Source organism: Amyelois transitella, chromosome 24 (assembly GCF_032362555.1).
Source record: "Amyelois transitella isolate CPQ chromosome 24, ilAmyTran1.1, whole genome shotgun sequence".
Taxonomy (NCBI): Eukaryota; Metazoa; Arthropoda; class Insecta; order Lepidoptera; family Pyralidae; genus Amyelois; species Amyelois transitella.
The window spans coordinates 1,346,918-1,373,765 of NC_083527.1; the positions used below are offsets into that span (position 1 = coordinate 1,346,918).

Below are 26,848 nucleotides of genomic sequence, written 5' to 3' on the forward strand. Positions count from 1 at the left end.
TTTCGTTATGATAACTTAACCGCTCGAATTTCAACAACTGAGATATTAATACCTATGAATAATTACGTAGACAATTAGCTTCAGATCTGCGAAAGGTTTATGGGGCGAAGTTATTCGGGACAGGCAAATGGGACGGAATAATTGTGAACACGTTTATGTAGGCGTCTGTTTTGGGTTCGCTGTTGTTGTTGGTGTCGCGTATTTAGATGACATGTTACTTATCATCCATTTAGTTTTAGTCACGGGGTGGCCGCGCTAGTAGGTTTAAGTTCTACCGTGGCCATTAATAATTTTTTAGTTATGTGCATTACTTTTATTGCTAAACAGTGCGGCGAGGGAAAAATCATACGAGTACCTTTCTAGAGAGGGTAAGACTTAAATAAGACTATTGCCACGAAAGTGATGATGACTCTCGTCATTGAAATGTGTACCAGTAGTCTTAAAATACAGTTCAAACCGCTGGGTCTAGAAAAGCACTAAGAGATGTCCAAAATTACCTAGTAATTAATTTCGCTTCGGGTTCCCTTAATTATTTTGGTATGTTTTCTAGAATCTATTGCATACAACAGAACTAGTTGATCGCGGGGATTTTTGAATGAAAAATCCTTTAACGATTTTAATGCCCCACAAACTTTATTGCCAGAGAAAAATTTCTTCACGATTGGACCAACGGTTTGAAAGTTATCGCGTTACAAACATACATATGTATTTTCGCCCCAAGTTGATTAGTACATCTCTCTCGCTACTCTCGCTCGCTCAACTACTGCCTATAAAATTATTGAGTTTAAACTTTAACCTCGTCCCATTAAATTTTAAAGTGACACCGGATCACCTCCAAATTACTTTGATTTATTGGATTGCTTCGGCCCAATTAATTGTCCCACTGATTTAGAGGACGACGTTAAGATGGAATGCCAAGTATATTTCTGACTTCTTACTAGGGACAAAGGAATCCTATATTCTGAGGATACACGTCGGAAAAAATAGGAAGATTTTTTAAGAGATGTATATTGAGAAGGTCTTATAGGTATGTGCCGTGTTCTCGGAAAAATAAGACTATTTCTCATTGATGTCGTAAAAGGTGACTAAGGGAATAGGCGCACATTTACAATTTTACACAGTGCAAGGTTCCATACTGGTCTGGTAGCGAAAAAGATAACATGGCGCTTTCGAGACTTTTCGTTTTGTCTAATCCGTAAGGAAAAAAGACGATATTATATGTGGACACTATGGGGATAACCATTATGTTATTATAAATCAATCACTCATTTTTAAAAGATGTAACATACTAATTATACATAACAATTATTATTATCTCTAATATCACTATTATATCGTAACAACATTTGTTAAAATTAATGTCTCTGACTCCAAATCCAAACTAATTTATAAGTTAACTAATATGTTTTACAAATTGAAATGTGTGTTTATTTGTCTGTCAGAAATTAAAGTCCAAACGAAGCATTTTTTGTCTGAAGTTAGTCGAAAGGCCAGAAACTTTTTGCCTGAAGTTAGTAGAAAGTGACTGGCTGGTTTTTACCTCAGGAAATTAGGCCACGAAATCTTTTAAGTACTTTGAGCGTGTAAAAACTTTCTGTTGTCAATTCGATCAATTTTTCATCGACAATATGACAAGGGATTTGCGATTTGAATGGTTTTGTTTCATTAAGTAGTTTAAAGATGTGTTTTAATGTAAAAATGATTCGATATAAAGTAAGGGAATAATTACACAGATTGAGTTAGCCTCGAAGTAAGTTCGAGACTTGTGTTGCGAGAAACTAAAATATTTTATAATAAGTATAATACTTATATAGATAAATATCCAAGCCCTAGGCCAATGAGAAAAAGTTCTTTTCCCATCATGCCTTGGCCGGGATTCGAACCCGGGACTTTCTTTCGGTGTTACAGACAAGCGTACGAGTATTACCCCTGCGCCACAGAGGCCGTCAAATATAATACAAATAATATAAAATAAAATATGATATATCCTCTTAAGTCAGCAAAATTAACTACTTTAGCTATTAATTAACGTTTAATTGGTTTTTCGATTTCGTTAAGAAATTGGCTTTGCGAATCGTTCATCACTATATTGTGGTTGAAGACAGTGAAATGTTTATTCCGAAAACATACTCCACAATACTCCCTTTCTTGTGGGAATTATGAGATATCTTGTCTTAGGAAAAGACATGCCAAATCCTTGCACTTTTTAATGAACCTTCATTTAATCACGTCTATATCCCTTGCGGGGCAGATAGCGCCAGCAGTCTTGAAAGATTGACAGGCCACGTTCAGCTGATAGGCTTAATGATAGAATTGAGACTCAAATAGTGACAGGTTGCTAGCCCATCGCCTCAAAGAAAAATCCCAAGTTTATAAGCCTATCCTTTAGCCGCCTTTAACGACATCCATGAGAAAGAGATGGAGTGAGCCTATTATTTTTTATATTAGTGCCCGGCACGGTTTAACGAACATGCTTGCCAAATTCAGTTTCTTATATCCAATATTTTTGGGTTTATGTTGTCTGTCAATAACACATTGATTAAAAAGCATTAAACCTTTCTGGTTTAAGTAAGACGAGAATTATCTAGTGCTTGAATCAGTACTAATAATTTTCTTCCAATTTCTACTGCAACCGGTGAAAAAAATCATGCATCAATCATATTATCCCTAATACGATCAAGTTCAGGCCATTAAGGTAGGTTTTCACTTCGAACACTAAATGGGTTCTGTTCACAAAAAAAAAAATATTCACCAATTTTAAGTACCTACCAGTGAGCGAAATTTTCATACTGCAAATTGTGGCATCGTTACATTATTTTCCTTGTCTTATAAAAGACAAGAGATTCTACTTAACTTTAATTTTAATTCGTTACGCGCAACATCAACCTGGATAAAATTTACAAGTTCAGTGGATTGGCAACCCGGTCGTTTACACTGTCCTAATTTAGGGTGCTGATTTTAGAAGTGGCAATTTACATAGATACATATAATCACGTCTATATCCCTTGCGGGGTAGACAGAGCCAACAGTCTTGAAAAGACTAATAGGCCACGTTCAGCTATTTGGCTTAACGATAGAATTGAGATTCAACTAGTGACAGGTTGAGATTCAACAACTAGCCCATCGCCTAAAAGAAGAATCTCAAGTTTAGAAGCCTATGCCTTTGTCACCTTTATGACATCTGTAGGAAAGAGATGGGGAAGTTCTATTTTTTTTTATTTGGGTCTCGGGAACCACACGACATAAACTGACAATGCATTTGAGAAACCGTCATGATGAAATTGTGATCACCATTACTTTCTTAATCAAACTCTTAAAATCAGACGGTGTGATTATTCAAAAAGTTGTAGGAAATTGTAAATTAATTTCAACAAAGTATTATTGGTAAGCGTAAGCAGCTCCGGTGAAAATAAATTTTATCAAAGTTAACACAAAGTTTTGTTGTGTATCTAACAAGGCTATTGTAACGCCCCCTTAGGAAATGTTTGATAAATTGTAAACAAAAAGAGGTGTCTTAGAAGCTTAAATTTTTTTTTTATTTTTATTTTGCCGCCTCTGTGGCTCAGCGGTAGTACGCTTGTCTGTGATACCAGAGGTCTCGGGTTCGAATCCCGGTCAGGGCATGATGAGAAAAGAACTTTTTCTGATTGGCTTGGGTCTTTGATGTTTATCTATATAAGTATTTATTTTTTGTATGTATGTATGCAGGTATGTATAAAATATAGTATCGTTTAGTTAGTATATCGTAACACAAGTCTCGAACTTACTTCGAGGCTAACTCAATCTGTGTAACTTGTCCCGTATATATATTTATTTTGCCAGACTAGGTCAGTTTCACACTGATCCCGTACCGTGGCACGCGTGACACCGTTTATATTCCTCGTACAACTATCGCTGTCCCGTATCACGTCATTATAAAAAATGGCGATAGTTTTTCGTGTGAAGATTGGTACGCATTTACACGGGTGAATTCGCGTGGTTCCCGGCACCAATAAAAAAAAAGAATAGGACTACTCAATCTCTTTCCCATGGATGTCATAAATGGCGACTAAGGGATATGCTTTGAAACTTGGGATTCTTCTTTTAGGCGACGGGCTAGCATCCTGTCACTTTATATGAATCTCAATTCTATCAGTAAGCCAAACAGCTGAACTTGGCCTAATCATATATAAATTTCTACATATTGACCGCTTGTCGTCATAACCATAGACACTGTAATGACGGTTTATCAATCACTACATAATGCTAATAGATCGGCCATTAATTCTGTCTGTTTGTCACGCAACTGCCAAAAAGAACGCATGCGCTGATCTTACCACACAAAAAGTAATAAATGGACAATCTAGGTTTTAAAAGCTTATGTCTCGATCACCGTGTGGTGCCCTGTGCTTTAGAAAAGGAGCACTATATCTCTCTCCCACATACATACATATGATCACGTCTATATCCCTTGCGGGGTAGACAGAGCCAATAGTCTTGAAAAGAATGAATGGCCACGTTCAGCTATTTGGCTTAATGATAGAACTGAGATTCAAATAGTGACAGGTTGCTAGCCCATCGCCTTAAAAAGAGTCCCAAGTTTGTAAGCCTATCCCTAAGTCGCCTTTTACGACATCCATGGGAAAGAGATGGAGTGGTCCTATTCTTTTTTGTATTGGTGTCGGGAACCACACGGCACTCTCTCTCCCAGGAATGTCGTAAAAGGCAATTACATAAGAGAATGGCTAAAATCTTGGTATTCTTCTTATAAGCGATGGGCTGTGAAGGGGTTCTTTCTTCGGCAGATTAATGATGGGTCATCCTAATTTTATATTTTATGTATGTATATGTATTTATAGTGTATATAAGTATCTTGTATGTATTTACGCATTTTTTTGTAATGTATGTATTTTGTCAGTATGCATGTGCACTTTATCGCACCACCAACTTAAACTTTTTTCTGTTTGGTCAGCTGGTTGACTGGTGGAGAATGCCAAACGGCATTAAGTCCGCCTTTTGTACATTTTTGTTTTTGTGCAATAAAGTTTAAATAAATAAATAAATAAGATGGGCTAGCAATCTGTCACTATTACAATCAATCAGCTGAACCTCCTTTAACAATAGGTCAGTATCAGGCTCAGCTCCGAAAAAAGGACGCTAGTGTGAAGGGGGTGAACACATACATATAATCACGTCTATATCCCTTGCGGGGTAGACAGAGCCATCAGTTTTCAGCTTCAGCTGTATGTATTCGGTGATAATGGAAGAAGACCAATAGTTTTCCTTAAAAATAAATTCTTTTACAGTATTACCTTGCAAGGAAAATATTGCACACGATATTTTACAAGCCCCGTAAGCGGTACCATGCGATCAGCGTGTCTCTTATTTCTCCAGAGATGTGAAAAGTTTCTCGGATTCGCTTCTTGTAATCCATTTCGTATCTCTTCATGTTTATTTTTGTGCCGTGTGGTTCCCGGCACTAGTACAAAAAAAGAATAGGACCACTCTATCTCTTCCTTTGCTTTCATCTTTTCTTCTTCTTCATGGATGTCGTAAAAGGCGACTAAGGGATAGGCTTACAGACTTGGAATTCTTTTTTTAAGGCGATGGGCTAGCAACCTGTCACTATTTGAATCACAATTCTATCATTAAACCAAATAGCTGAGCGTGGCTCTGTCTACCCCACAAGTGATATAGACGTGACCGTATGTATGTATGTATGTTTATGTGCCGGAAACCTCACGGCACTTTGTCTAATCAAAATTGAAATTCTAAACACTGACCTGAAAATACAAGACGATCCTGCACATTGCTGTGCCGAAGAACCAAGTCTCAGTCACATCCCACAGCACGGTCGGCGGCAAACATATCAGTATCACCATGAAATCAGCCACAGCCAGATTCACTATGAAATAGTTCGTCACTGTTCTCATTGAGTGATTCCTGTACACTGCTATGCACACCAAAGCGTTCCCTATCAAACCGATGACAAACACTATCGCATGAGTCGCTATTAACACCCATTCATACGGATGTGGGTATATGTACGCGTTCAACATGTCCATATATTCTTCCTCTGTCATGTTACAATAGTCCTGATCTCCAACGCAATTCTCCGTATAGTTTAATACGTCAAATTCAGTTGTCGCATCATCCCTATCAATGAATTCACCTGTTACATTTTTCATATCAACAACACTAATATTAAATTTTTCGAACGCTTCAATGACACTGTTGTTATTATAACGTTTGTGTATTGTATGCATTTCTGCAATATTGAAATCACTATCTACAAAGTTCAAAATTGTTGTATTGTTATATGTTTCAACACTATCGTTTCTCACGTCACTAATTAGACACAGATTATAAATGATTACCATCGCAATGGTTTTGTACGTTTGATCTATTTTTGCGGCCATTTTTATTTTGATGTGTTATGTAAACATTTTTCGATGAAACGTTTTCGGCTCATGCTGATACGAAGCTTTTGTGATCACGCGAAGCTGTCGCCATCTGTAATAGAAAGGGCTTGTTAGAAATATCGGAGTTTTCACGAGTTTGAGTTTCGTAATGAGGGGTTCACAAACTCAGGTAGACTGTATCATTGTAGATCTTGTAATACGAACAGATATGTCATTCAAATTAAATATCGTTAAGGGTTGTAAGTTTTTATATTCTGTAATGATAGGGTGTTGGTATGTTGTGTTTGTGAAGAATACGTAACGAAATTAGACATGGCATACAATATTTTGAATAAATATTTTGAAGACAGCTTACCGGTACCATAAAAAAAAGAATAGGACCACTGCATCTCTTTCTCATGGTTGTAAAAGGCGACTCGGGGATAGGCTTTACAACTATGGATTCTTCTTTAAGGCGATGGGCTAGCAACCTGCCAGTATTTGAATCTTAGTTTTATCATTTAGCCATACATCTGAACGTGACTTTCAGTATTTTCAAGAGTATCGGCTCTGTCTACCCCGCAAGTATTTAAATGAGCATGTTTATCAAACACAACATACCTAATCGCGTCATTATGGTTTTCATTATTCTATCCATAGCATTATCGGTTTTATTTGGAACCGGTAAATTACAGAAATGGAATCAGGCCGCATCTAAAAGTTTCTTTGCTCTTTATAAAAAAAAAGTTTTCCAACTTCTTAGGTGTAATCATGCTGGTAGGGTTGTAATCGTAAAGTGCTGTTTGGAAGGTATAATAAAAGTAAATAGCATCTTAGGAAATTTACCGGTACCCAGTACCAGTAATCTACATAAAGACTTGTGTGGCTTAGTAGTAATGTAATGAATTCATGTAGGTCTCAAATATTCCTTCATCTTCAAATAAATAAAAATATTCTTAATATATGAAAGGTCACTGATACATAGTGTTGGCGCTTGGGTCTTGAAATGAATGATTCCTTTGGTTCAAATGCCTGTGTAATTCCGTTTATTTCTTTTGATGACAATATTTTTGCGAAATGAGGTTATGGCGAGCACAAGATCTAGCGTGATTTTTTTGTGAATTAAGGAAACGGATATAAATGCAATAGACAACCGCCGCGTTGTCGTTCAGAAACTAATTTTACAAAGTTAAACATTGTCTATGAAATGGTGTAAAAATATTAAATTAATATTCTTTATTTATGTATATATGCTCCAACATGCCCCCGGCCTTGGAAGCTCGTGCTTTCAATGTGTTCTCTGCTACTCGAGCAAAGGACATATCTTGCTGTACGATCGTTTGACAATGCCCGTCGAAGTCCGTATGTCTGCCACTCTTGCAACGCCATCCTTTCCTGGGAAGATGTCGATGATTCGTCCAAGATGCCACTTCAAAGGCGGCAAATTATCATCCTTGATAACGACGAGCATTCCGGGCTTCAACGGAGTATCATCCTTTGTTGTCTTGGTCCTTGCTTGTAGTTCAGAAACATATTCTTTAGCCCATCTGGACCAGAAATGCTGGCGAATCTGTTCCACACGTTGATAGCGAGTAAGACGATTCGTCGAAATTTCAGTCACGTCTTCACAAGCAGGCGCAGTAAGTGGACGGCCAAGCAAAAAGTGAGCTGGGCTCAAAGGAGTGAAGTCTTGCGGATCTGTGGACATAGGACTAAGGGGACGGGAATTCAAAACGGCTTCAATCTGAACCAAAACCGTGCTAAACTCCTCAAAGGTTAAGTGTGCATTTCCTACGACACGTCGTAAATGATACTTACAGGATTTCACTCCAGCCTCCCACAAACCACCAAAATTAGGAGAATATGGAGGAAGAAAAGTAAACTTGATATTTTGACTTATTGCGTAATCTATTATCTCCGATGAGCAATTAATTATAAACTTTTTAAATTCATTCATAAGCCCAACAAAATTTCTACCGTTGTCGGAGAATATTTCTAAAGGTTTGCCACGTCTGGATATAAATCTTTTTAATGCAAGTAAATACCCTTCAGTGGACAAGTCACTGACTAGCTCCAAGTGAATGGCACGAGTCACGAAACAAATAAAAATACAAATATAACATTTTGTAGTCCTCGAACCTTTACCCCTACGATTTAGCATGAGCATTGGCCCGGCGTAATCGACACCACAACGCATAAAAGGAAAAGTAGCGTCCAAACGTTCCATTGGTAAATTCCCCATTAAAGGAGTTGGAGTTTTTCCCCTTAACCGCTTGCAAACAATACAATTATGTACCACTTTCCTAGCAAGATTCCTACCACTAATAGGCCACCAGGTCTCTCGCAAATTGTATAAAAGCGCTTGTGGAGCTGCATGTAACAAACGGGTGTGCTCATACCGAAATAGCAAAGTAGCAAAAGGATGGCTACCAGATATGAGTATTGGATGTTTTTTATCCAACGAGAAAATTTGTGAATTGGAAATACGACCACCTACACGTATTAATTTATTGTGATCAATAAATAAACTTAGCTTTGCTAAATTGTGTTTATGTCCTAAACAATTATTTTTAGTAAGCGACATGTATTCAACTGGAAAAGATTCCAATTGAGACAGCCTAGCTAAAGTTATATCAGACTCTCTCAATTCATCGACACATAGGACGCCTGATCGCGGGTTATTAGTATTGCGTGAATTATAAATAAACCGATTTACGTATGCGACAGCGCGTCTCATGCGATTAAATTGAGAAAATCTATAGAAGGGAAACAAGGAAGACTCGGAAACTTTATCAGGCACAGCAGAAAGCGTCACGCCCGATTTTAACTCTGGTAACTCATCAGGCAAACCATTTATAAATGAAGGCACCAGATCGCATCTAAAATCGGGCTGGCGAAGATAGGCCGGGCCCTCCCACCATAACGTAGAAGTTGAGAGATCTTCTAGCGACATACCGCGGGACACTAAATCAGCTGGATTATTTTTTCCACTTACATGACGCCAAGGAAGTTCCCTCGTCAACTCATGTATTTCTGATGTCCTATTTTGTACAAAAGTTTTTTGTAAGTTAGGTGGCATGTGTAACCAGCCTAGTACAATTGTTGAGTCAGTCCAAAACATAATATTTTTAAATTGTAAATGAAGTGCCTTATTCACTTTGTCGTATAGCCTTGCACCTAATAAAGCTCCGCATAATTCTAGCCGCGGAATACTAACGGGCTTCAAAGGAGCAACCTTGCTTTTTGAGCACAACAGTCTCACCAATGAATTATTGTCACTGCTGACTGAGCGTACGTAAATACAAGCGCCGTACGCTACTTGCGATGCATCGGTAAAAATGTGTAACTCCGAATGTGTAGCAGTAGTGTTAATAACATGACGAGGCACACGAATGGTGTTAAGTTCCGATAGGGCGTTCGCAAACTTAGTCCATGTAAGTAGAACATCGCTTGGCACCACATCGTCCCAACCTAATTGCAATAACCAAAGTCGCTGTAATAATATTTTTACTATTATTATAATTGGACTAACTAAACCAAGGGGGTCAAAAATTTGAGATATGTGTGATAAAATACTACGTTTTGTTATCTTGTTAGTGTCACTCTTAAATTGCGTATTAAAATAAAATTCATCACTAGTGTTGTACCATCCTAAACCCAAAGTCTTGCACTGAACAGTATCACCTAATGTTAACTCCTTACCTGCGCTGAACGGACCTGATGACTGATCACATTGAAAGTTAAATGTCCATTTTCTCAATGGAAAACAACCGGACTGTAAACACTTTGAAGTCTTGTTACAAAATGATAATAATTCATGTTTATCATCCCAACCTGTGATCATATCATCAACGTAAAAGTCCTCAGAGATGATTCTCTTTACATCAGGGTCAGTACACTCAAGTGCCAGCTGTTTGAGGCATCTAACAGCAAGATAGGGTGACGCTGCCATGCCGTAGGTCACGGTGTTGAGCTGGTACATACTTAAAGGCTCAGAAGGATTATCCCGCCAGACAATCAGTTGCATGTCGCGTTGTGACTCATGTAATAGGCACTGCCTGTACATTTTTTGTATGTCTGCACACGCAGTAAACCTATATCGTCTAAAACGCAATAAAATATCAAATAGTTCACTTTGTAGTGGCGGCCCGACAAGCTGAATGTCATTTAAGGATACTCCATTACTAGTAGCAGCACTTCCGTCAAAGACTACTCTCAATCGGGTTGAAGAGCTATGCTCCCGATATACACCATGGTGTGGTAAAAAATAATGTGGTGTTCCATATGAACTTACCTTTTTCATATGACCCAAATCAAGGTATTCATGTATGAAATCAGTGTATAATTTTTTATAAGTAATATTACGTTCGAGGCGTCTTTCTAAAACTAAAAAACGAATTTTAGCCTGAGTGTACGACTCGCCAAGGCTAGCTGGTGACTTCTGAAGCGGCAGATGTACGCAGAACCTTCCATCACTTGTGCGCGTTGTAGTGTTAATAAAATGTTCTTCGCAAGCACGCTCGTCGTCCGTGTGTGTGAGACTAGCCTTAGGCAGTTCCTCTAGTTCCCAAAACTGCCGTAATTGTGTTTCAATAGCGTGCGAAAAATTACATTGGAAAGACCTATCAATATTGTGCGTATTACTGTGTATAGGCCCTGAAATTATCCAACCTAATTTTGTGTTTTGTAAAACTGGGCCATTTGGTAACCTTATTTTACCTTCGCATAATAAATCCCAAAATATTTCTGCGCCAATCAAAATGTCAATATTGTGGGACTCGTAAAATAATGGATCGGCTAGCTGTATATGTTCAGGGATGAATAGTTCGTTTTGATCATATGCAACCGCCGGCAATGTACATGAAATGTAAGGCAACACAAAACATTTTAAACTCGTAGAATAGGCACCGGTGCGCGATCTTATTTTAACATCACAGATCTGTGTTGAGTTTGTAACCGAGTTACCTATTCCTCGTATTTCACAAGTGGACTGTATTAAAGTAACATTAAGTTTTGTACATAAATCCTTAGACAAAAAACAAAGTTGACTTCCTGAATCGAGAAGACAGCGTGCAATATGATAATTATTGTGATTATCCGCTATTTCAATCATAGCAGTCGATAATAAAACAGAATTTATACTTTTAACTGATTGATTATTGAACGTATAGCGAGTGTTATCTATGTGCGGCTTGTTTACCTGTGCCGTGCTAGACCGATGCATGGGGACGTCGACCGCGGGGACCGCGGGGGTCGCGGGCGCGGTCGGTACATCTCTCGGCTCACGATTATTGCAATTTGAATGAAGCGTCATTACTTGAGCGTCATTAGACGTGTCACTATGAATTAGCGTATTATGTTTTCTATTACATTTTCGACACGGACCAAACTTACATGTTTCTAACGTATGTCCAGAGCGTAAACAGTTCTCACACAACTTGTTGGTAGCTATAAAGTGTAGTTTAGTGTCTATATTAGCATCCAAAAACTTTGGACAGGAATACAGTGCATGATCATTGTAACACATTAAACATGGCTTCTTATAGGTAGTGCGACTTTGTTGTGACTTGGTGGAGACATTGCATTGAGCCTTATGTGTAGTTTGTTTTTTGGAATCAAGATTAATCTTACTATGAGAGGCTTGCAATGTTTCCAACATCTCAGCACGGTCCCTGAGAAAGGTGAGTAGATCATCCACCTTTAGTGATGATTTAGTTTCATTGTGTTTACGAATAGTACACTTATATTGCTCCCACTCGCGTTCAGTAGTTTCATCTAATTTAGAAGTGACTATGAATATGACCAGTGTATCCCAGTGCTCAGTGGGTTCACCAAGCATTTTTAAAGCTCTTAAATTCTTAAGTATTGTATCAATTAGGCGCCTGAGCATGTGGTACGACTCCTTAGTTAATTTCTGAATGGTAAATAAGGCCTTAACATGGTTGTGTATTAACATACTGCTATTATTGTATCTATTGAGAAGTAATTCCCATGCTATAGTATAATTGCTGGCTGAGAACTCCACAGAATCTATAACCAACTCCGCACTGCCCTTTAATGAGGATTTTAGGTAATGAAATTTTTGAATATCGCTAATTTCATTAGAATTATGAACTAAAGACATAAATGTATCTCGAAACTCGAGCCAATGCTCATATGAACCATCGAATGTAGGCATAGATATGACAGGTAATTTAATTGATTTTATTTTACTATGACACACACTGGAGCCATCAGAGACTTCGGCTCGGTTAAGTAAGTATTCAGCTCGTGACAAGGCACTATAATAGCTATCCTCAAATAAATCTCGTTGATTTAATTGGCAATCTAAATCAGAGTCTATCACTATCTTCTCAATCATTGTTTGAATATTATTAAATTCAGTAAGTAAGCTGGCTGCGCCTTGCATACGCAGTTTTAAATCAATGCATTTTTGACTATTTAATTGATCTCGAGTTATGCTATTAATAAAGGTTGTTAGTCTTGTGAGGCGACCTTTGATTATGCCTCTGCCTTTTACTAAATCAGTCAACTTCTCACTATCTTTGTCACAGAAGGCGGTAGGGGGCCTACTGTACGGAGACCTATCGCGAGATTTAGGCTTAGCTTCATCATTAACTAGGCTCATTTTGGTTGTTTGTGAAAGGACTTACGGTTTGTGAATATTCCTGTTCGTACTGTGGCGTCAGCCGATGCTAGCAACGGCACAAAGCTGACTATAGCGATGCACAAGAACTGAAATATGAACAAAGCACGGTATTAGCACAGATTGAACTCACAGGGACGAGGTTAGGAAGGATGGCTGGCCGTACCGAATGTATGCAGCAGTTCCTCCGACGTCTTAACCTCGCTGGTTCTATGTCTTCATGCGGCGACGAAGGTCCACAACGTATGTTGGCGCTTGGGTCTTGAAATGAATGATTCCTTTGGTTCAAATGCCTGTGTAATTCCGTTTATTTCTTTTGATGACAATATTTTTGCGAAATGAGGTTATGGCGAGCACAAGATCTAGCGTGATTTTTTTGTGAATTAAGGAAACGGATATAAATGCAATAGACAACCGCCGCGTTGTCGTTCAGAAACTAATTTTACAAAGTTAAACATTGTCTATGAAATGGTGTAAAAATATTAAATTAATATTCTTTATTTATGTATATATGCTCCAACACATAGACATACATATGTACGTTTAATCATATCACATCTTTATCACTTACGGCGTAGGCAAAGTCAACAAGTCTCGAGAAGGCTGAACTGGCCCACGTTCGATGGTATAGCGATTCAAATAGTGATTGGATAATATAAAAAGCTTTACTAAAAGAATTTCCCTGTTCCCTTTGCCACCTTTTACGATATCCATGTGAAAGTGAGGGAGTGGTCGTTTAATAAATGCACACACGTTTAATGAATCACACGGAAATTCTAATCTAATTATAACTACTATCGTTACCAAAGCGCATGTGTAGAAGAAGCGGCGGAACAATCTACACTGCAGGCTAAGTTCCGCTGTATTAGCTTAGCGATGAATTTGAAAATTGAAATAGTGAGAATCCGCAGTTTTATTAAATATTCGCATGATCCATGGGAAGAGATGGTGTGGTCCAATTCTATTAAATTATATACATATAAGCCCAGTATTCTGTAATCTATATATGAAATAAAATAATAAAGGCTTTTACACATTCATTCCAGAACGAATGCTGGAGGCAATTCTTTGTTTGAGGTAGGTAATTTCTATAATAATTTTAATGCCACATCTTGATTCATAAAAGGTGTACATTATAGGGTCAATTAAACTTTATATTTTCCTGTTTTATTATTCAAAGGCTTAAATAGGTTTACCTGACCTAAAAGCCTTAACATTTATTTCTAATTTTCATTCTTTATTATTTAAGGCTTTTATCAGATTTACCTGGCCTGAAACCGTTACGCATAAATTTAGCTTAAAATTTATTAATGAGAACTCATTTTGTTCTAAATTTAAAATAACAGGTCCATTCTGTTTTAAAACGACCGAAAAAATACCGCTACGCGCAATGTTTAGAATAAATCTCTTAAATTAGACAATTAAAAAATATTGGCTAAATGTATTCCAAATTTGAATTTGGAAATAATTAAAACATTATGCGGTATGTACGTGCATGGCTTTTTATTATTGTTGCTTATAACAGAAAAAAAAACAGGATATAACAAAACTTTAGTTTCTAAAAACTATATTCTTAGTTCGAAAAATATCAGGTACTCCAAAATCAATTACGCACCTCAGTTAATAAAGAATTGAGGTAAATAAGGTTCGGAATCTGAATTTGTAAGTAGGTTCATTCACGGTTCTAAATTTGAATCAGCAGGTATATTCTGCAGCATTTCGAGTCGACAGTCAATTATTGAGTAATCCAGATTACTTTCTATCAACAATCGGAAATTTAATTATTTTTGACAAGTCGATGATATGGGATTAAGCTTCGAGTATCAGTTTCCCAATTTAAAAAATATTTTTTTCTTCCTCTTTCACATTTTCCAGTTTATTTTATTTTTAATACTCTTATTACCAATCAAATCAAAAAGTAATTCGTTGTGTACTTACGATTACTTATTTAAGATTAATTGGAGAATTTTTAGTAACATAACAGCCAGCTCTGCTGGAAAAGAAAAAAAATGATAAAAAGACGCAGCATGGCACATTCATTTGTTTTCTTAACCGACTTCAAAAAGGAGAAGGTTTTCGTTTCGCTTTTTATTATGCGGTAAAACGGGACAGCAATGGTTTATCGCGCGATAAAAACGGCATCGCGCGTACTATGCTAGTTCAGAAGGCTATTCTTTCTATAAATAAACCTAATTAAACAATCGAGTCATGACCTTATAAACTGGTGATAACAGAAGTAATAAAGGTATTGACATTAGTATCAATTAAGGTTATTTTAGATTCAATAGAATATTCTCCAAAATATTTCATAGCAATTGTGGTGTTATAAGGTGCGTACACACTAGATAACGGATCGTTAACATTCATTCATTAACGTTTATCTTTTAAAAGGCGCAGCTTCTTCTTCTCCAGAGAGCTGAGGATGTAACCAGGACTAACGCCAGGAGGAAGAAAGAGACACTAGCTACACACATACATAAATCACTCCTCTTTCCCAGAGGACTACATCTTTCCACTTGCCACGATCCGAAAAGACTGAAAAGCCACGCTACGCAATAAGGTGATGTGCAAATAAAAAAGCAATACAGTTCTTATCGGATCGACGACCGACATTTTTTTGTTCATTGGCCCAGTGTGTACACCGCTTTAGGAGAAGAGTTGAAGATGCTATTTATAAGTATACCAATAGCGTGGGGAGAACTTAATACTAGTTATTTTTGGGTCGCAATAAGTAAGACGGATTAAAAAGTTATTTTTAACTTAGCTTGGTCGCAAATCATATTATTAGAAAGATAAATATTAATATGTACTATTTCGGGTCTGGCGCAAATAAAGTTACAAATTACATATAATATACATACATACACACATACTTTCACGCCTGTGTCCCATTGGGGTAGGCAGAGACTAAAAATTTCCACTCGCTACGATCCTTACAGACCTCTCCCGCTTCCTCCACACTCATTACTCTTTTCATGCACATTCGACGATTACTACTCCTAACATCTCCCTTTTGTAAGATATTCGAAATACAAACTACATATATAGATATTGATTAGAATAGAATAGATTTATTTTCAAAATTGGATACAAGGTTCACTTATTGACGTCATATTAACTAAAATCTGATAATATCTACTACCGCTTCTAAAGCGCATGTGTAGAAGAAGAACAAACTACACTGCAGCATTTTCACCGGACGTCAATTTACACATATATGTATGTAGATCTCTTAAATCTAATTTCATATTTTTTTTTAAAAGACAAATTTCAGTTTTTATATCACGATTGTTTTGCCAAGTCTTTTTAAGCATTTGATAAGGAAGTCAGTAATTCATACAACGAACTATCGCTTATTATCAGACTAGCTTTTATCAGCAGCTTTGCCCGCGTAAATTAACCGCTGGGAACTACACGGCACTTATATTTATGAAAACGAAAGGTTGACATGACTGTCAGAAATATAATATGGCCGGATAAATGATTAACACGGCTCAAATGTTTTCTTGTAATAACGGCCTGAACAAACAATTGTGTATTTACCCGTGTTCTGGGTGACAAACACAGACATACATCTAGCTAGATACCGCGGCTTTAATCCGTAGTAACCTACTTATATTTTAGGTGCGAAAGTCTGCCTGGCTGTCAGCTTTTATAAGTGAATTGCGGAATATAAAAAAAAATGGAATTAGTTATTACATAAGGTTCCTAGGCCTTTCATCTACGAAAGTTGGAGTGAATGGAGCGTAGCCTCAGGCAAAAGCTTGTAAATAAATATGCAGTTATAAATGAGAAAACGGTACCTTATGTCTTTGTCCCTACTTTCAGTTTTGGTTATCATAAGCTTGAAAAGTGAACAAACAAACACTTAACACACTTTAATATTTATTACATTCCCAAATATGGATTTGCTAGTAAGTACATACAATATCCATCTACATCAAATGGTGATCACTGAAAATCAGCGTTTTTGTACTCTTTCAGTGCAAAAAGATCGCTGAGTTATGACCATTTCGACTTGCTACAGTACACCTGTCTTAGTTTTAAGGCTTTGTTATTGTTATATTTGTTTGTGTTTGTAGCATTGTCAATTATCATACATACATACATACATACATATGGTCACGTCTATATCCCTTGCGGGGTAGACAGAGCCAACAGTCTTGAAAAGACTGAATGGCCACGTTCAGCTATTTGGCTTAATGATAGAATTGAGATTCAAATAGTGACAGGTTGCTAGCCCATCGCCCAAAAAAGAATCCCAAGTTTGTAAGCCTATCCCATAGTCGCCTTTTACGACATCCATGGGAAAGAGATGGAGTGGTCCTATTCTTTTTTGTATTGGTGCCGGGAACCACACGGCTAATCATCATTATTATTATTATCACGTATCTTGATCAAATTAAGGACGTCCTGGTAAAGGATCAGGTCAAAAGTACCCGAAACCGCCGAGCTTGCATGAAGAGAGTTATGAATGTGGATGAAGCGAAGGAAGTATGCAGAGATCGTGGCAAGTGGAAGTCTCTGCCTAGCCCTTCGGGAAATAGGCGTGATTTTATGTATGTATGAAGCATTGTCGTATAAACATTTTATCTATCTATACATACATGCGAATCTAGCGACTTCTATGTCTGTGTCAACCTAGCGTGACGGGGGTCCGAACAAATATTTTTCTTTTCTTTGTCATAAATAATCCTCTAGGGGTTAAATTAGCGTGTGTCGCTCACAGATACAACAATATGGCGTTCAAACCTTCAGTTGCCCTTGGGACCATAGAGGTAGAGAATTGTGAATTATTATTGAACATACATATAATCACGTCTATATCCCTTGCTGGGTAGACAGAGCCAACAGTCTTCTTATAAAAAGGCTCCGTTCAGATGTATGGCTTTATGATGAAATTGAAAGTTAAATAGTGACAGGTTGCTAGTCCATCGCCCACAAGAAGATTAGCCTTTCCTTAAGTCGCCTTTTACGACATACATGGAAAGATATGGAGTGGTTGCATTCTAAAATGCCAGGAACCACCAACCAAGCACATAGCCAACAGTCTTTAAAAGACCGAAAGCTGCTAGCCCATTGCCTAAAAGAAGAATCTCAAGCCAATCCCTTAGTCGCCATTTAAGATATCTAAATTTGTACCTGACACATTCGAGTAAAACCATGCGATAGTTTGAAGGAATTAAGATGGGTTACGAGTTCATTTCACAATCAGAAGCTATAAATGAAAATAATTTATACTAACTAGTAAAATAATTTAAATATTTGTATTACTTTTTCAATCAAAGGTTATTTTAAAAACCTTTCAACTTAACGACAATTCTAAAAATAATCTTTCTATCATTTTAATTTTCTTTTTATAAATGATACAAAAACGTTTTTACAATGAGAAAAAAGTACCTACACACAATTTGCAAGGTTATTTTAGTGTTTCTATTTTCCCCGGCGCCATTTTGTTTTATTAAAATCGTCCTCTCGAGTATTGGACGTAGAAATTGGAGTGCGAAAATGTATTAAATTTATTTTATAGTTCTTAAGTACTGTTTGGTTTCGGAATGTTAGACGTAAGATTGCATCGAGTTTAAAACATTTGTTTTGTCTGTGGTAGAGCGCGCGCGTCTTTTTTGCTAGTTTTTTAAAAAGGTAGTTTCTGCCTACCCCATCATGAAAAGAGCAAAATTTTATTGCTTTATGTAGATGTAAAGTAATTTCCGGCTTTGCAATTTGTAAAGAATTAAAATTAAATTAGAACTTAGATAAATATAAAGTCATAACTAAACTAGTTTCATGGAGTTATTCCGGTCAGTTCTCCAAAATCTGATATCCTAGTGATTTTGTCTTATTTTAATTATTTTCCGTTTCATCCTGATGCGCCAATAAGGGGAACAGAATGGGATACAAAATATTTCAGAGTGGATTTGTAAAGACAAAATTTGTAATGACAAGAGTTTCGTTTGGAAGATCAAATCGGAATAACTCGGTTCGTTCTCAATAATATCAAATATTAAATTGATTTATGTATTGTTATGAAAAGTAAAATACTTGGTATATTAAAAATGAAACAAAATACATTAAGATACTTAAAATAAAAATATTAGGAAAATAACGAAATGTGATAAAACATGAAACGAAAACATTTTTTTTAATCTTCAAAAATGATGCCTGGTTTCTTATTATATTTTTAACCAATTTTTAATGTTTTCTAAATATTTTTTCACATTAAATCCACTGTTATAATTTTAAGTTTTAAGTTAAATATTTAATTTTAAATAATCAAACCAAATTAAAAAATAATAATAAAACGTTTTAAAAATTGTTGAGTATTTGACTTGAGCGCGCTCTACAAAAAAGTCACGCCATGCTAATGTATTTTTAAAGTGAACGTGTTGAAAGGAGATTCACTTGACAAATACTTAAGTAACAAAATGTACTTTATTTTTGCAGGATCTTGTTTAAGTTCTTTATTCAAAAACAGAGAATGCATTTTTTTTTACAAAAAAATAGTTTGACCATGATTCTTGAATGACTTCCTTCTTATAATTGTTAAATCCGTATTTATTATAAATGTCCAGTAACATAACGCGCGAATAATTATCGCTGTTCCGTTTCACGTCATAATAAAAAAAAATGAAACATTGAAAGTTTTTCGCGCTATAAAATGGCGTCGCTACGAGAGCAATTAACTGTTTCTGGACTTACCAAAACCATTTTTTTCCGTTTGTTTTAGTAAGTATGTGTAAAAAGAAAATGTGTATAACTTTTTCCTGATTTTAACACAACCTATCTTCTCGTCTAGTCGTTTGACGCGATAAGAAAAGTTTTTTCATAAAATACTTCTTGATATACTAGGATACTACGCAGTTGCGTATTTCGAACTGAGTACCTACCATAGTTGCGATAGATACGATGCAAGGGTGAATTTAGTACCATTTACAATTTACATACATATGCATAACCATGTCTTTATCCCTTCGGGGTAGACAGAACCCAAAATCTCGGAAAAGGCCACGTTCAGTGTCTTATTAATAGACGTTTTAGTTTGAATTTTGATGCCCTTTTGGCGAAAACCTATACCTATGCAGTATACTTAGTAGATACTAACTATAACTTCTTAGAAACATGTTGATTTTTGTTTATTTACATTTCAGTCAACGTTCAATCATCACAATCGATCAATATGTTTCCTTACCTGTAAAACAGGGGTGTTACATTGATCCATTTCATCAACACGTCACTTCTCTGAAATAGTTTACATAATATGTCAGAGTTGATGAGAAAGGCAAGCCAATGTTTGAAAACTTACATACATATAATCACGTCTATATCCCATGCAGGGAAGGCAGAGCTGATGACAGTCTTGAAAAGACTTAAAAGGCACGTTTAGCTGTTCTGCTTAATGATGGAATTGAGATTGAAATAGGGACAGGTTGTTAGCCCATCGCCTAAAAGAAGAATCCCGAGTTTATAAGCCCATAACCTTACTCGCCTTTTACGACATCCATGGGAAAGATGTGTCTCATTCTAAAGTGCCGAGAACCACACGGCACCTAGGCTCAGTAATAGGGTTTTTACCATTTAGGTACATAACCCTAAAAATGAGGAAAAATCGTAATAGATTTTCTGACATACACATGCAATGGTTTGTATAAGTATTCGTAACCCTTTTTTGTGAAGGTCAAAATGAGTTTTCCTATAACGTAACTGTACTCTATTGCTTTTTCATATAACGTCGTATGAAAAAAGGGTCAAGTGATCCCGTAGTGCCTTTATAAGGTTTTGACGTGACTTTTCATTTTGCATTAAATAAGTTTTTGTTAGATGTAGATTTTTCGCTAATCCCAATGGAACTATAGTTTTTACCGGGAAAAAGTACCACGTGTCCTCCGCGTCCCCGCACTATAAGTATGAGTGCAAAACTTCACCAAGATCGGATCAGTAATTTGAAATGTCAAGATGTAAAAAAGAACTTATTTTCCCATTTGTAATATTAGTAAGTTTGTGTATTTGTAAATTCTTTATTACACATAAAAAATCATAACGAATTACAAAACAGTCATTAGATTTTAAAGGATATGCACAATAGCGGTCTTATCCTAACTTAAAACTATAGATTTTGTGGGATTTGCAGATAAACCTGTATTATTTTGTAGGTGGCGCTATTGCGCCTGTGCGTGGCGTTAAATCCGCGCGTGTATTTAGCGCTTAATTCGCGCCACATACAACCATAGTGGATCATGGTTACACATTCAGTTTCCCGAATGTATGGATTTTTCCTCCCGATATTTTCCATCTCCCTAAGAGCATCGGTTACACTCTCAAACTAATGTACACGACTTAAAAAGAGTCATAGGTACATTGCCGAGGTGGGATTTGAACCTACGCCCACACGGATTACTAAGGGCATCTTAGAGACCTTAACCGTTCGACCACCGACGGACCAGAGTGTTTTGTCAAAATACGTATCTATTGTGTAATTAAGGTTTGTTGTTGTTACTAGGTACTGTATCTTTGACCCAAAACTAAAAAGGTTCACACTAAAAAGGATGCAAACGAATGATAATAAGGTTGGTTTTCGAAAATAAATGGACGGATCAAAGCTAGTTTATTCAACACTTAATTAAAGCCTATTTCAATAAATCCCTAAGGGATGAAGGACTAATTAGAGTCTCATTTCACTGTATAAATTAAATATACAAACAAACATACAATCACGTCTATATTACTCGCAGAGTAGACAGAGCCAACAGTCTTCAAATGACTGGAAGGCCACGTTCAGCTGTTTGGCTTACTGATAGAACTGAGATTCAAATAGTGACAGGTTGCTAGCCCATCGCCTAAAAGAAGAACCCCAAGTTTGTAAGCCTATCCGTTAGTCGCCTATTACGACGTCCATGGGAAAGAGATGGAGTGGTCTATTATTTTTGTATTGGTGCCGGCACCACACGGCACGTGTATTTTAAAATTAAATTGTTATTCACTATGGCGCACAACAAGATGACATAAATAATTAATTCGCTCGTTTTTATTGGCCTTGCTCTGTTAACAGTACGCTCTCAGTTTATTATTTGAAATTTTCCGAAATACCAAATATTTTCGAGTGAAAGTGATCTAAATCAATAGTATAACATCGCATATATCCACTTGAGTGTTATTCAAGAAATTTATAACCGGATTACGACAGCAAACATTGAAGATAAGTCATATTTTTATACCCACATAATTTTATCATTCAAATTATTCAAGATAACTACCCACATCTGTCAAATAACTGATTTGTCAATATCAATTGACAGCATCAAAATTGAATCTGACATATGAAGTGTTGCCGCACTTATAAAAGTTCCCAAAATAACAGGGAGTTTTTCACAAGAAATGTCTGTCTGCAAAAAATGTAAACAACAAATAAAAGCTGTCTATCAATGCGGCGCTTGAGATGTATGCGCTCTTAGCTCTTTGTGAGGTCTGATTGCCTTATACTGCTTGTTTTGTTACTTTTCCTACCAAAAATAACGAAAATGATTTGCCACGGTTGTAAATCAGTTCTAAGTGATAAAAACTTTTTGAAATGCAATAGCTGCAAATCTGAGTATTGTTTTGAATGTTTAAATCTGACAAAAGATTGCTGCGAAGCGCTTAACCCTGATCAAATAAAAGCATTAAGTTGTCCTTATTGCCAAAATGTTACTCGGCGAGTAAACAACGATGATACTCCATGCCGCCAGCGATATCAGAAAGGCCTGATTCAATCTCTCAACGAGTCTATGAATATTTCTTTCGGCGATGCAACACAGGACGTGAGTACCAATATTAGTAGCATGTCTCAAACTCAACCATGTACTAACTTAGCCAACGTACCGGTTACGATGGAAAGCATAAGTAAACTCTTCGACTTAAAGTTGGCCCCCGACTCATCTATTATGACTAACTTGAGATCTGCACTTAACAAGGACATTGAAAAAATGGTGGTTACTCACGTAAATAGAGCAGTTGAAAATTTGAAAAGCGATTTCACATCTACAACTGACTACTTGGCTGCCGAACAAGCTGACCTGAGATCGGATATCAGGGATAAGGACACTATTATTAAACAACTGCAGTCAGACCTGTCTAAAACACAGACTTCGCTCGTCAAACTACAATCCCGAATACAAACGATGGAAAAAATATCACGTGATTTGAATCTAGAGATACACGAGGTTCCCGAAAATAAAAATGAAAATTTAATGGGATTATTTAAAAAGCTCTGTGAGTGCTTAAAAGTTGATATTTCTGATAGCGACGTGAGAGCGTGTCGCCGGGTTGCTAAAATGGACCCTTCCACGGATAGACCACGTAATATTATTGTCTCTCTTTCATCTCAACGGCTTCGCGATCATATCCTGTCATCAGTGACTCGCTTTAATAAATCTCATCCAAAAGACAAACTTGCTTCGACTCACATTGGCCTTAAAGGAGAAACTCGCAGAATTTACGTGGCCGAACATTTGTCCCCAGAAGCTAAAGAAGTACATAGCGCTGCACGGAAGTTTTGTAGAGATAAAAAATACAAATTTGTCTGGGTTCGTTTCGGACAGGTATACATTCGGAAGGACGAACAAAGTCCTGCCCACCTCATTAAAACTATTGATCATCTTAACAAGTTTTCGTGATTGAGTTAAAATGTTGAACATAAAGTTTTATATTGTGTTTCTTTTAATCCTTCATAATGATTAGTGTAATATATCAAAACGTCAATAGAATACGTACTAAATTACCACAATTGTATCATAATATATTGAACTCCGACTATGACGTAATATGCCTAACGGAAACCAACCTGAATCAAGGTATATTTGACGGTGAGGTTATAGACTCTCGTTACAATATTTTCAGAAAAGATCGCTTGCAATATACTAATTCTTCTAAAGAGGAAGGCGGTGGAGTAATTCTTGCTATTAAAAAGTCTTTTCGGGTTGTTCGGAGGGCATGTTGGGACAGCAGTCTGGAGGATATCTGGATCACTATAATATTGAATGCTTCTAGTTCACTTAAACTTCATATATGTGTTTGTTATCTTCCACCTGATTTAATTGTTTCAAAGTTAGACGAATTCTACACAAATTGTCAAAATGTTTTGTTGAATTACTGCCAGGATGATCAATTCCTAATCGTAGGAGATTTTAACACCCCTGCATATTCTCCTATAGGTCTCGTTAGTGATGGGCCATTTCACACCCCACATAATAAGAAAAAATTGGTGCTCTTGCAAGAATTTATGTCACTTTGTCACCTATATCAGAGTAACAAAATACCAAACGAAAATGGTCGTTACCTCGACTTAGTATTCTCATCAAATGAAACTCTATCTGTTACTCAGGCCGAACCGTTGAGTTTAAAAGATAAGCATCATCCTGCTTTACAATTCCAATTTCCTTTGAAACCCTACATTGATAAAGAATTAAATTGTTTAAATAAAAAAAGATTTAACTTTTGGAAGTGTGATTATGAAAATATTCGATGCGAATTAAGCGTGGTGAACTGGTATGATTTATTGTCGAATTCTGATTTAGATGTATGCACAGACATATTTTACGATAAGCTTTTTGAAATTATTAAGAGACACACTCCCTTTACTTCTGTAAAGCCCCAAAATTATCCCGTTTGGTACAGTAAATCATTAATAAAGTGCATAGAAGAAAAAAATAAATATCATAAACTTTACAAAAAATTTAATAATCCTAGAGATTATGACACATTCTCTCTACTTCGGGCCAGATCGAAAAAAATTTCTGATCAGTGCTATAAGAAATATATTGCTTCAATTGAAGAATCATTGTCGGATAATATAAAACATTTTTGGAAATTCGTTAACAATAGAAAGGGACATTCCTCAATGCCTCAAGTTATGCAATTGGGTGATTCCTCTTCCTCTAATGGCCGAGATATCTGTGAAATGTTTTCGCAATATTTCGGATCAGTGTTTCAATCAGATTCTGAGGAAGGTGAATCATCCATAAATCAATCCGGCCGCAGTAATGAGTTATTCTCGAATGGAGCGATTAGCACATTGTCTCATATTAATATTACCGAAAAAGATATTATGATGAAAATCAAACAAATTGATGCCAAGAAAGGTCCTGGGCCTGACGAACTACCTCCGTTTTTCATAAAAAAATGTGCTAATGAGCTATGTACGCCGCTCTACATTTTATTTAATAAATCGCTAACACTGGGAGCCTTCCCTAAACGATGGAAAATAGCTCATATCATTCCTGTGTATAAAAGCGGAGATAAGTCTCGTTGTGAGAATTATAGACAAATAAGCATCTTGTCATGTCTTGCTATGCTTTTGGAATTGTTGGTTCACAATCAGTTATACAATCATTTTAAACCAATCATATCTGAAAGGCAGCATGGCTTTGTGAAATCGAGATCAACCGTGACCAATCTTCTTGAATACAAAAACTATTTATGTAAGAGCTTTGCGACAGGTGGTCAGGTTGACTCTGTCTATACAGACTTTTCGAAAGCCTTTGACAAGGTCAGTCATACTCAGCTTTGCATCGAACTTGCCTCCTGTGGTATTCACGGTAACCTCTTGCGATGGTTGACGTCCTACCTAGACAAAAGAAGCCAGCTGGTGACCTTGAGAGGGTATACTTCATCTCCCATTGCAGTGGCATCGGGTGTGCCGCAGGGGTCACATTTGGGACCTTTACTCTTTGTTGTGTTCATTAACAGTCTTATCGAGCGCCTATCTTGTGAATGTCTCTTGTACGCTGATGATTTAAAAATATTTAAAACTATTGAGAACACCAACGATTGTAAATTGTTACAGAGAGATTTAGATACCATTTCAAATTGGTGCAAGGAAAAACTTATGAATCTCAACATAGGCAAATGTTTCGTCATAACATTCACAAACAAGTGTAATAAGATTGTTGTTGACTATACTATTGAAAACCAGGTCCTTAAAAGATGTAATGTTGTCAAAGATCTAGGTGTTATGTTTGATGACAAACTGACTTTCAGAGCACATTACGACCATATAACAAAAAGAGCAAATCAGCTCCTTGGGTTTGTATTCAGATCCACTAAAGGTTTTAAAAAGCCTCAGTCAATTATATATTTATTTAATACCTTGGTCAGATCAATTTTGGAATACGGCAGCCCAATATGGTCACCACACTACAAGGTACATGTGGATGAAATAGAGCGAGTTCAAAAAAAGTGCTTACGATTTTTATGTTATCGTCAACATTTGAGTCGTACCGCTCTCGATTATGAGGCAAGACTATCAATGTTTAACATACAGAAGTTGGAATCACGCAGAAAATATTTTGATTTTATTTATTTGTACAAAATAATTCACTCTATAATTGATGTTCCTTCCTTGCTCTCTCAACTATCTTTTAACACTAGATATAGCAACCGCAGGGCTAATCGAACAAAACTTTTCGCTTTACAAACTTATAAAAATAATACCTCATTTTATAACCCCATTGTTAGGATGGCCCGTCAGTATAACGAGGTGATGTTAGATAACCCTGAATTTGATATTTTTAATTCAAAACTTGGCTCCTATATTAAAATAGTCAAAGACATCCTGTACTGTGTTACAGGAGCATAATAACTAGGGTACCTACTTAATAACTTATATATTTAGTTTCCTTTTTTGTATTAAATTCTTCTTTTTTGTATTAAATTTGTATTGAATTCTTCTTTGGGTTATCTCTTAGACCGTAAGAATTTTCTCGATTAATTGTTTTTTGTGTACACACATGTTTTGGATTGCAACCCGTTTTTAATATCTTTTTTTTTTTTTTTAATGTAATTTTTGTAA

The 26,848-nt window shown here is 36.4% G+C and overlaps 2 protein-coding genes across 2 annotated transcripts in view; both read right to left on the reverse strand.

Moving 5' to 3' along the window:
- The window catches only part of LOC106137104 (orexin/Hypocretin receptor type 1), a 95,143-nt gene that overhangs the window by 12,717 nt on the left and 55,578 nt on the right, over positions 1 to 26,848 (reverse strand). The window contains exon 2 of the mRNA XM_060951197.1: positions 5,763 to 6,492. Within this exon, the coding sequence (XP_060807180.1) occupies positions 5,763 to 6,398 (636 nt within the window). The 5' untranslated portion in view covers positions 6,399 to 6,492. The remainder of the gene's footprint in view (positions 1 to 5,762; positions 6,493 to 26,848) is intronic.
- Positions 7,582 to 13,541, reverse strand: LOC132903291 (uncharacterized). The gene has a single exon (XM_060951196.1). The coding sequence runs from the start codon at positions 13,006 to 13,008 to the stop codon at positions 7,684 to 7,686; it is 5,325 nt and encodes a 1,774-aa protein (XP_060807179.1). The 5' UTR covers positions 13,009 to 13,541; the 3' UTR covers positions 7,582 to 7,683.